The sequence below is a fragment of the Engraulis encrasicolus genome, chromosome 12 (genome assembly GCF_034702125.1).
Source record: "Engraulis encrasicolus isolate BLACKSEA-1 chromosome 12, IST_EnEncr_1.0, whole genome shotgun sequence".
Taxonomy (NCBI): domain Eukaryota; kingdom Metazoa; phylum Chordata; class Actinopteri; order Clupeiformes; family Engraulidae; genus Engraulis; species Engraulis encrasicolus.
In genome coordinates, this window is record NC_085868.1 from 37126317 (window position 1) to 37139250 (window position 12934).

At 40.2% G+C, this 12934-nt stretch overlaps 1 protein-coding gene across 2 annotated transcripts in view; it reads right to left on the reverse strand.

The window, feature by feature from the left end:
• Window positions 1–12934, reverse strand: part of rab21 (RAB21, member RAS oncogene family) — a 44575-nt gene extending 31641 nt beyond the window's left edge. The window contains exons 1-3 of one of the 2 annotated variants that reach the window (XM_063212123.1): window positions 12766–12934; window positions 12501–12578; window positions 12002–12076 (exon numbers count right to left, since the gene is read on the reverse strand). In XM_063212123.1, the coding sequence (XP_063068193.1) occupies window positions 12002–12076; window positions 12501–12539 (114 nt within the window). In that variant the 5' untranslated portion in view covers window positions 12540–12578; window positions 12766–12934. Of the gene's footprint in view, window positions 1–7060; window positions 7559–12001; window positions 12077–12500; window positions 12579–12765 lie in introns of those variants that run through there. The other variant, XM_063212122.1, reaches the window with a different exon arrangement.

The window sequence follows — 12934 nt, forward strand, 5'->3', positions numbered from 1 at the left end:
CACTCTGCTTGTGGCAGGTAATGTCACTTCCACTTTAAAATGAGTTCCTCAACCAAGATGTGGTAATTGGGATTAACTGCATTGGTTGGAGCAAATATGTGGCAGGTTTGCACTTTCTGAACCCAAGATGTCCACACCTGCCCTGAACACACAGTGTTAGCCTCTATTGTATACTAGCATGTAGACTGAGCGTTGAGGGCCTTGGTAGTGTCATTGTACTGTCATGTTATGTTGCAGCTACAGCCAGTGAGAGCTTTCTTCGCCACAACAATGGTTTTATTGTGCTGCTCTTGTTTGTGTTCTGATGATTTGGGCTTTGGCTTCCATCACCAGCATTCCAGAATCCACACCATTGCATCATCCCCACTGACACAACTGGCAGTGTGACCTCAGTTAGCCTCCTGCACATAAACATTAGCAAAGGTATGAGATGGCTGTCTAGACAATGTTAGACAATGTTAGAAATTAGAATTATGTATGAAATGTGCATCTAAATGAATCTGTGACTAGATGGATGTAAATGCATATAAAATGTATAAAGGTTAGGCCAATTCAGGGTTAGTTAGGCCATTTCAAAGTACAAGACTAGAGAACTGGTTTTGATATCTGAAGGCAAGTGTGTAGGTTGCACAGCTCCAGAATAGCGCAATTGTAAACATTTCTGTTCCCGAAAGGGCAGCCCACTCTTGCCAAATGACGCCACTACAAGTGTGGGAAATGGACTTTACAGTGTTGATGCTCCTTCAGATGTACACAAACCTGGGCCTTTGGTAGTGAACAAAAAAGAACAGCAGAGAAGAGGACGATTGGTAGTTTCTATCCCAGGCGCACAGGGTAACATGAAAACCACTCTCTTGCTGGTGAAAATTAGGTCAAGAATGCCAGCGGTCTAGGCTACACGTCCACAGCCTGCATCTCAACCAGAAGTACCATGTCAGCTCAAATGAATCAGATGCTCAAGAAAGAAAAAAATCTGCCTTCTCCAGAGGTTTGCAGTTAAAATAATTTCACATCACAGACTTCGGTTCAGACTGGCGGCGTTCGGTCACGTCATAACAGACCTCAGACTGGCAAGCAACAAAAACAGACATGATTTGACATTTCCACGAATCACTATTTTCTCCCTGACTTACACAAGAGGGTTGAAAGTGCAAGTGCAATCCCCCAATCGAAACACACTGCTGTGCGCATGCGCACACTTACACAATTACACACACACAGCATTCAGACATGGGACTGAGCACAAACCCTTTACAGGAACAGCAGACCACTGCCTCTCGGTCTAAAGGACTGTCGCAATATGACTGACCAAATTTCTTTTTTTCTCTTTCCTCTTTCCAGAGTTGCACCATCGGCTAATTGCTGAACATGGAGTGGGAAATGGAAGCCATGGCACCGTTCCGGTTTGGCTGACTCAGAGGACTCTGGACTTGAATAGACCCCTCTCAATCGTCAGAGCAGAGTCAAGTTGTACATAACTGGAGGGACTTCTTTTTGTAGCTTGAAGCTTTCAAATGACAAGGCCAGACGACTACTCAACTCGTTTGAGTAAGATGACCTGGATGAATGAGAATCTTCACAGACCTGTCTCAATCACTTACTGGGTCTATCACTCACTCAGTCATTTACTCATTCATTCATTCTGTCTTGTTTGGTCACTTAACAATCAACCCCCCCCCCCCCACCCCCTACCAGAACAGGCCAGGCCCTGTTGCAATCAAATCACTCCCTCCAAAAAAGCAAACATTCTCTTACAGTTTACATTTGCCCGTATGAAACAATGGAACAGTTTGTGCGTGTGTGCGTGTGTGTGTGGTGCATGTGTTTCCCTCTTCTGTCGAGCGTGTGTTAAGCAGTCTAGAGGATGACCTTGGTGCGAGTTCTGGAGGTGAGGGAGTCAACAGAAAAGCCTGTGGCAGGCCAGAAAATGTAACCTTAGGGAAAAGTGTGCATTCTGTAATGTCACCTTTTATCCACATTCCCCATCTTCACAATGCGTTAGTCTCACTTTGGCTGACTCGAAGGCACGACAGCATTCTGGATAACTGTTTAGATGCACTGTTTTATAGACGAGTTTAATGAGAAATGTTTCAGCATGTGCACGACATAAATTTGCACATTACTCAAAATAATACTCGGTGATATTCACAGACAATATTCCCCCACCTCTAGGAACAAGCATTGTTCTACAAGCCTTACATTTCACACACACACACACAAGCAGAGGAGGAGAGGAGGTACAGGCTATAAACAAACTATGCAGACACTTTTAGTGAATCCAATGCCACCCGCTAAACACACACACACAAACACACACGCACACACACCAAGTCGATCAATAGACTGCTGTTCCATTAGTGGTCCTAGAGAAGACCAATAGCTGGGGTCTATTTAAGGCAGAAGAAGCTGATCCAATTCAAGAGGCATAAAAAGCTGATCAATATTTTCCTGATTCACAGAAGGAGCATGCTCCACTGATAAGAAATCATAGCCCAATTTTTTTAAGCAACTTAGGTCTGACAATAGACAACATGCGCAACGTTTTTGGCTAGACATGTCAGTTGGAAGGTTAACCTCAAAAACGTAACTTAACTGTTAAAGTGTTGCAGGGAATTTTGAGGTCAAGACTTACAATAGACCACACTTGCGCAACCAGTAGACCTACATGCCAGTTGGAAGGTTACACACCTAAAAGCAAAGGTGTAGGTTTGGCTCGAAAAGTGGTGGGGACATTTCAATCGCGGATATGCTGTTTTTGCATTATATTTGTGAAAGAATGGTAGGGACAAGCTAGGTTTATCTGGAAAGTGGTATGGACATGTCCTCACCCTCCCCCCCTAAAATTACACCCATGCCTAAAAGCATAAAGTTACTGACAAACCAAATAAATAAGCACCCCAAGTCAATTGCATGGATGCATGTAGCATACAACTTTTCACAAGCTAGCCAAAAACAATGTGTTTTCCTGTACAGAAAAAAAAGCTCTGTGATGTTCATAGGGAAGAGGGGAATGGCTGACCTCACTCACATCCACGTGTGCTGGCTAGCTGCTAGACATACTCCTCCATGGCCCAACCCTACTACAGAAATGAAACCAACACCAGCCTTGCCTAGTGTGGGTGTCAAAACCACTCCTACGGTCTCTTCACAGCTAAAGGCACTATATGAATGAATCAGTGTGCACCCACAAAGCGCATAAAATATGAATGACTGTCACTGGTGTGGCACTGTGTCAGGTTGCAACATGCTTATTCAGAGAGAAGTGATGCGAGGCAGATATGGGGGCTGCTGTACTGGAGTTTCGTTTCCATGGAAGTCATGGGGGTTAGGCAGGAGGTTACCTGAAATAACCTATCTTCACGGGTAAATAGGTGTTGCATATCCTACCCACTTTTTGACTACCAACATTTGCCTGAATTCTCAGAATATTACCATTTGCATTCATTTACATGCTCTGTCTCAGAGTGTGTGTCTAACCTAATCATAAAAGTACTGCTAAAATATTAAGGCAGCATGTTAAATATGCTCACATGTTGACATGTACTTGATAGGGGTTCTAATAAGGTTATGGGCCTTGTCTGTCCGAACACCAAGTGCTGAGATTATGGAATATACCAGTAAGCATGAGATAGATTAAAAAGGGAAATTCAACACTTAGATGGGGCTTCATGAATGCGGCCTATCCATACACCACTGCATCATAAACTATGTTGATAGCTGATGAGACACTGCCCTGGCTACCATAGGCCTACATTGCAAGACAGTCAGAACGTTCTAACACAATGAAATCAGTGAAAAAACATTCAGATCCATGCATTGAAGACAGCTGAACGTTAAGTTATGTGTCCTGACAGGTTGTAAGAGGAGAGACTTCTGGGAGAGTGACTATGCAAGGAAGAGTACTCGAGATTAACTTTCTCTGACAAGGCTCGAAACTTGACCTCGCGCTCCTTCAAATGCTGTGTCATAGCTGGTGGCACGGTCCTCACGCGCACCACTTCAACGGGATTCCGAGAAGGACGGTCGAGTCTTGTTGTGATTTAACTACACTGACAGAGTAGGCCATTTGGGCACGGTTTAGCCCACATACACTGACAGATAAACAACTACCTTTGTACCCAACGTAGCTACATCTTAACCCTTTCATGCACGGTGTCCACATACGTGGACAGTAATTCTAACCCCACTTTAGATAGGTAAATAGTGGTTATTTTTTTCCAAATTGTATATGGGAAGTACCATGAGGTTCATTACAATACTTTAACAGCAATTATAACTTTTTGCACTAAATATTAAGTGTTTGATGACATCATCAATCTAAGAAATCCACTGATGTGAATTATGACCATAACAAGCATGTTTATATCTGAAAATCAACCACACCAAAGGGCAATTTCAGGTTTTAAAAAATATTATGATGTTTAGTACAGTTCACTTGAGAAGTCTATGTTGTTAAAATCCAAATTTACAATAAAGGTAGGTTTTTATACAATATAAAGCTACTGTCCACGTATGTGGACGTTGCGCATCAAGGGAGTCTAATGATAAACATATTATTTATGATTACCGTGAGAATATTCTGCTCATTTTGGGCAAATACTTAATGTTATGAGCATTTATAATGATTATAGTGTGAAAATAAATTATTTTTAACATATTTAACACATTTTAACACTTTTAATTTAATAAATTCAAGAAAAACTACCTAAAATTAGTGTTTCACGCACATGTCTATAGGCATATTTCGGGTTTCTTTCACCACAAAATGACACAAATGATGTAGGAATGAGCTAGAATACATGCTGAATCAAATACAGATCTGTCTTCATCAGAATTGAAGTTTTTTTCCACATGCAACAAGGTTTCCCCACAAATCTTGCCATAGCTGTGTATGTAAATATTGCTAAATTGACAGTTTTTTTTTCTCTTTTTTTCATCTTTGTTCGTTAAATACTGTAATATATAATGTGTAAGTGTCATATAATGTTGTAATATTACATATAGTAACATGGAAAGTAAGTAAAATAACTTGCATTTATAATAGGAGGTCTATTTAACACTATTTTTTCACAGAAAATACTTGAACATGCTGATGAATGACTACAAAACGCATGTGTCTGGAGGCAAATTTCATATTACCTTTCATATAGGGACAACATAAATGATGTAGGATTGAGCTAGATTCCATGCTGAATCAAATACAGATGTGTCTTCATCAGAATTTAAGGTTTTTTCCACATACAACAAGGTTTCCCCACAAATCTTGCCATAGCTGTGTATGTAAATATTGCTTAATTGACAGTTTTTTTCTCTTTGTTTCATCTTTGTTCCTTAAATAGTGTAATGTATAATGCATAGGTGTCATATAATGTTGTAATATGACACAAGGTAACATGGAAAGTAAGTAAATTAACTTACATTTATAATAGGGGGTCTATTTAACACTATTTTTTACAGAAAATACTTGAAAATGCTGATGAATGACTACAGAATGCATGTGTCTGGAGGCAAATTTCATATTACCTTTCATATAGGGACAACATAAATGATGTAGGATTGAGCTAGAATCCATGCTGAATCAAATACAGATGTGTCTTCATCAGAATTTAAGGTTTTTTCCACATGCAACAAGGTTTCCCCACAAATCTTGCCATAGCTGTGTATGTAAATATTGCTAAATTGACAGGTTTTTTTCCTCTTTGTTTCATCTTTGTTCCTTAAATAGTGTAATGTATAATGCATAAGTGTCATATAATGTTGTAATATGACACAAGGTAACATGGAAATTAAGTAAATTAACTTACATTTATAATAGGGGGTCTATTTAACACTATTTTTTTTTACAGAAAATACTTGGAAATGCTGATGAATGACTACAGAACGCATGTGTCTGGAGGCAAATTTCACATTACCTTTTATACAGGGACAACATAAATGATGTAAGATTGAGCTAGAGTACATGCTGAATCAAACTGAGCTTTTTGTTCACCAGCTTTGGCTGTCTTCTTGCATGCAATAAGAATTTCCCACATATTTTTCTATGACCGCCTATATAAACAATGCTATTTTTATATATATGTTTTTGTTGTTGGTTAATTACAGTGATATATGGTGTTAAAGTGTTATATTGTGTTGTTATATAGCATAAAACACCATAAAAATGAATAAAACAGCTTAATTTGAACTTGAAATACAGTATAGGCCTATATAACTTTTCACTCCTTTGATGCGCAGTGTCCACATATGTGGACAGTAAAATAACTTCCACATCAAAAGAGATTTTTGAAAAATTCCAAAAGATTCTTCATATTAGCTCCATTATGAGTGAGAAAATCAATATATAAAAAATCTTGCACATTTTTTTCATGGTGTCTGCATGAAAGGGTTAAACCAGACGATAATATATTTTCAGAAGATTAGTCAGGCTTTGCTTGTCAACAGCAGACACATTAACTGGCAACGCAAGACTAGGTTGGCCAACTGCACACACTTATTATTCTCCTCATATGTCAAACTGAACATCTGACCAGGCAGCCCTATGACTGCCAGAGCTAGCTAGCAAACTAGCTAACGTTGCAGGAGTTCTAGGGTAGCGATTTCACAAACAATCCCCCACGGAGGTATGTTGCAATGCAAGGATGACAGAGAGCAGACCCAAATTGAGGTGGATTGCATAGGTGGCAAACAGCTGAGCTGAGATATTTTTTTTACATTAAATCATTAAGAACGGCATTGTTGGCAGATGCTGAGTAGCTGACATGACGACCTGGTTCTAGACTGAAAATACGACACAACAAGACAGGCGAGCTAGCAGCAGGTAAACAACATTCCCCAGTCAATGATCAGCTGCTAACACTAGCAGGCTACAGCTAGACAGTGGACTATAACACCCTCGAAAATAATTACTCAAACAAACGGCGTTCCAGTAAAGCTTGCTGCTGTTTGGACTTCAGACACACACTATAAGACCTATTATGTATGGATGAGACATTCAAATATTACAAAACCAGACGCAAAGAGGTGAACTTCTACCGCGAGCCACTTGCTAACGTTTACGTACCTGGAGGGTGGTGATGTGTTTGTCGTTGAATTTATTTTCACAATATCGCAGTACAAGGGAAGTTTTCCCAACACAGCCTTCTCCTAACAAAACCACCTTGAAAGAGTACGTTTTATTACTGCCTCCTGCTCCGCCCGACGCCATGGTGAAGAAATCCTTCCTCCTCGGGTAGCCTATGTGCTAAAACGAGCCCAATACAAGAGCCTTACTCCAGTCACATCCGAGTCAGGTCCGGGGATGTGGGTAACGGGGGGAAATGGGGGCACAGCTCCCCGACGTTGGAAGTGGAAAAAAATGAACGACGGTATTTTCACACTGGACTTGACTGGCTTCCTCCACCCTCTCTCAGTAGCCTAGCCTTTTGCTTTGCACCCTGCCTAAAGTAATGGCGTCTTCTTCCTCTAGAACTACGTCACGGGCCGCGGATCATATGATGAGCACAGGCAAGGAGAGTCACTCGTGTGAAGTGCAGCTGAGAGGTGACAGTCACAGAGGGGGAAAAGTTGCAGGGGGTTGTGATTGATTGCCATCAGCTAAATCCAGAGGGACCATATTTCCCTTGGTCCAGCAGAAAATCATTACATATTAATATTATATATTATATAAATTATATATATATAATAAAACAATTTAATGATTAAATAAGTATTTTTTAACAGGGGTTGCCAATAAACCAACCAATCAGCAGGGGTGGAAAGTAACTAATTACTTTTACTCACGTATTGTACTTGAGTAGCTTTTATGAATACTTTGTACTTTTTAAGGAATTTTTTAAATTAATACTTTTACTTGTACTTGAGTACATTTTGACCCAAGTACTTTACTCAATTACACTGGAACCTGGCCTGAGTACTGAGTAAAAAAAATGACTGAGAGACAAAATGCCATGCACAATAATGCCACAATCCGCCGGAAATGAAAGATTGTGCAGGATGGCACACAGCATTTCCACTATTTTACTATCTTGTATCAATGTATTGGATGATGGCTGGTGCCAAGCAAGAGATAGAGGTTATGGAGGACGATATTCAAGAAAAATAAACATGACATTCTCAAGAGGAAAGCTAATTAAAAGTAACTAAGTAACTTTTACTCAAATTACATTTTAAGTGAAGTACTTTTTACTTTTACTTGAGTAGATTTTTAGATAAGTACTTTTACTTGTACTTGAGTAGAATTTAGGCAAAGTAAAGATACTTTTACTTGAGTACACATTTTCTGTACTTTTTCCACCTCTGCCAATCAGTAGGCCTACATAAATGAATGGCTACACTTGAAAATATCATCTGTGTACTGCTGCTTAGAGACAAAGAGCATGGAACTACGGATCTTGCTAGGGGGTTAAACTCTCAATAGGATGGTGTCACAAAATCTGATGCACTTTAAATGGGTCTGGGCTTTTTTTATTGTTTAAGTCAGCTGTTTCGAGAAATCCCTCTCTGGGGCGATGGCTTGGTCCCACCGACTGTGACATCAACATCTGGAAAATTAAACTCCAGAGGACCCTTCCATTCCAAGTGGTGACATGAAACCTAAATCAGACCCTATCATCCTTCATCCAACGATGTGCTGTTCCCTAAGGGCAGACACAATGCATAGGATGCTAGTACACATCCATCCGAATTTCACATGGCTTAAACTGGACCAAGCAGATTATTTGAAAATAGGGGAAAAGTATAGTCAAAATAGCTTCTGATTCAATATTATCTTTATTACATTAAATAGCAAAGTGCCAGTGTAAAATGAGATTCATCATTGCAGACTCCAGAAATACTGTTATTATACCATTCGCCATGGGAGCATGACCCATATTGATTGTGCAGGTTTGGCAGATACACTTCATTTGACAAAACAGTGCAGTACAACCCAGAAACAAATGAATAAAGTGCAAAACTGTACATTTGCATTGGGGGAAAAAGACAAGGGCTTATGCATAGGGATTTACATACTTACAATTGATTGTCTTAGACATTTAGGTATGCTTTGTGGTCAGTTGACCAGTTCATACATGATAATTGAAAATAACAGTGAAATATGAAAATAATAAAAGAGGCCATTAAATTATGAAGGAGATCTTCGGGGCATCCAAGATCAACAAAAGACCAACAAAGGTCGGCGTCTGCGCCTGCACTTAACACCCGTGTATTGCTTGGTGCGTGCAAACCCAAAAAGTAGTAATCACTCAAGATAATGTAAAAAAAATCCAAGATAAAAATTGGTCACCAAATTTACTTATCTCCCGAAAAAACAGGGGTGGGGAATCTACAGTGCCCTCCATAATTATTGGCACCCCTAGTTGAGATGTGTTAAAAGCCTTAAAATAAATTCAGTGTTTATTGCAGAAGAATACTGTCACACTGAAAATTGTAGGAAAATGTAGCCTTCAACTCAAATGAATTGTAAGAAAATAAAAAAATCCCTGACTAAAAAATAATTATTTTTCATTAAATCACCTGTTCCACAATTATTGGCACCCTTAACAATTCCCAGGAAATAAATATAATTGAAGCATTTCTGTCATTTCTAAAGTAGTTTACAAAGTTTACCAGAGTATGTAGGAACATTTAATTAGTAATTCATCACTTCCTGTTTCCCTGGGGTATAAATATGACGTGACACCGAGGCCATTTCTCTTATCCACTCTTAAACATGGGAAAGACAAAGGAACACAGCATACAAGTGAGGCAGATGTGCGTCGACCTTCACAGGTCAGGCAGAGGCTACAAGAAGATTGCCACTCAACTGCAGCTGCCCATATCCACTGTGAGAGGAATAATTAAGAAGTTCAAAACAACTGGAACAGTGGTAAACAAGCCTGGACGAGGACCCAAGTTTATTTTGCCACCACGCACAGTGAGGAGGATGGTAAGAGAAATCAAAAGATCTCCAAAGCTCACTGTTACAGAATTACAACAAATGGTAGCATCCTGGGGTCACAAAGTCTCCAAATCAACCATCAGGCGCTGTCTACACGCCAACAAGCTGTTTGGGAGGCATGCACGGAGAAAACCTTTCCTCACTCACAATCATAAACGCAAGCGTCTGGAGTTCGCCAAGCGGTATTGGGGCTTCAACTGGGACCGTGTGCTTTGGTCAGATGAGACCAAGATTGAGCTTTTTGGCAACAAACACTCTAAGTGGGTCTGGCGTACCACGAAAGATGCGCATGCTGTAAAGCACCTCATACCCACTGTGAAGTATGGGGGTGGGTCAGTGATGCTGTGGGGCTGTTTCGCTTCCAAAGGCCCTGGGAACCTTGTTAGGGTGCATGGCATCATGAATGCTTTGAAATACCAGGACATTTTAAATAAAAATCTATTGCCTTCTGCCCGAAAGCTGAAGCTGGGTCGTCACTGGGTCTTTCAGCAAGACAATGACCCTAAACATATGGCCAAATCTACACAGAAATGGTTCACCAGACACAAAATCAAGCTCCTCCCATGGCCATCTCAGTCCCCTGACCTCAACCCCATTGAGAACCTGTGGGGTGAGCTGAAGAGGAGAGTACAGAGGAGAGGACCCAGGTCTCTGGATGATTTAGAGAGATTCTGCAAAGAGGAATGGCTGAAGATCCCTCTTTCTGTCTTTTCCCATCTTGTGAAACATTATAGGAGAAGATTAGGTGCTGTTTTGTTGGCAAAAGGGGGTTGTACAAAATATTAACACCAGGGGTGCTAATAATTGTGACACACATTATTTGATGTCAAATAATTATTTCTTTATGTGGGATTTTTTCCCCACTGAATAAATGCACTTGTATTGAAGGTTGGATTTTTCTCTTTTTTTCCATTAAGGTCTCATATTATTTAGAAAAAAAATAAAATAATTGGAAGCTAAAAAACACATCTCAACCAGGGGGGCCAATAATTATGGAGGGCCTTGAGGCCATCTTACCCGGCCACTAATGTAATTACAATGTTATGCAGTTTCATATGAAATATGACGTTTTGTAAAGGAATCTTAGAAATTACATTCGCTATACAATTAAGTTATATTTTCAGGGGACCCAGTGAAGGAAGGGTCTGTTGTATAGGTGCGGTGGCCACCTCCAACGTAAAGCGATAAATCCTGGTTTGTGTTCATAGTATGGCCCTCGGAGAAGTTTATAAAAATTGAAGTGGCCCTCGAGGGAAAACGGTTCCCCACCCCTGCCCTAAAGCAAAGGACTACCGTAACATTCAATATTAACATTTGTAACATTCTAATTATACTATGGCACAATATGAATAATAATGCCATAGCATATTGCTACAGTACTACATGGGGGTACTCTCCAGATGCTCTCAATACACACACACACACACACACACACACACACACACAGCAACTACATTCTAGTAGCAACCATAAAAAGGGCTGCGTAGCTTGGCGGGAAGGATTAAAAAGCGATGACGTTGATCTTAAGCCTAAGTAGGCTAATTATGTATGAAGTTGAACTTTAGCGTTTCCTGAATGTGTGCAGTATTCAAGCAGGTCCAATAGTTTTAAAGGGTGAAGGTAGGCCCAATAGCTTTATAGTGTGAGATCACAAAGTATCCACCCACCAGCGAGTAAACGTATGCCCAAACTGCTCCACCCCTGCACCCATTGTGCCCAAAGGAAAACGGAGAGAGAGAGAGAGAGAGAGAGAGAGAGAGAGAGAGAGAGAGAGAGAGAGAGAGAGAGAGAGAGAGAGAAGGCTCCATTACCCAGGCTGCTTTGTGACCCAACTTCAATACTCAACTACAACTAAGCTACACATATACAAGTATCCCTGTATGCCATCACGGACTAGTACCGTGAAACAAAAACAAACAGCAACAAAAAAAACACCTTTGCCTTTTAAGAATAAGGCGGAGAGACAGGATGTTATAAGGCACAGAGACAGCACATCCTACCGAACAATAACTGAACAGTGCTGTGTACAAGGGGCTAGTAAGCATACTGTACATGCCATCTTACATAGTTTATTTCTGAGGCATGTTTTCTTTGTCCACACTCCGGTGTTTGGGTTTCGGCATGTGTGGCGTTGTGTGTCTGAGAAAGAGGCAAACAGAGGCGAACAGTCAGTGCTACAGTACTAGAGGGCGGAGTGTAGCTGAAATATCAGGAAGGATTAGGGAGGTGTTTCTTTAACATTCCCAACGGCACAGCTCACACATACAATTACCTATCTTGCATACAGTGATTTCAAATTTCCCAATTTCACATACTGACTTACATTGGGCCTAGAGCCCTTGTAGCCTACACCACTACAACATTACACAGTCTTTAGTAATAGCCTACACTATGACTTGGTCATTGCCTTTCCTGTAACAGCATATTTACAACATGGGTCTTGTTTTTAAGAACAGTATAATAATATATAATAAGTACAATATATAGGCTACTTTTATACAGAATTGCAGTTGCATACAGTAGGCCTACTTTTATACCTACAGTAACAGCAACCGTGACTTACATGTCTTTGGCTGTTTTCCTGTTGAGTTTCCGTGAACATGGAGACACCATGTTGTCTGTTGGACTTCTGAAGTCGATCCTGTATGGGAGACCAAATGAACAATCTATTCTCTGGACAAGCTCATACCTGACTTACAAAAGAGGACATAAACAACTTAAAGAGCTATGTAGAGTGACAGTGAACAGAGGCACAACAAAGTTTCCGCAAAATTATTGCTAATTCAATTAGTTATGCAGAAAAAAAGGTTTATTGGTTATGCCCTTACGTCTCTTGTATCTTCTTCCTTCTGGCCAGACTTGGGGTAGGTGGCTGATTGGACTGAACAACAGTGTGTAGTGGTTCCACTTTTCTTCCATGTGCAGTGTCCATTCTTTTAAGCTTGTTTCTCTTTTTGATACTGCAAAGTTGTCATGTAAGCTTGATATTAAATTCTT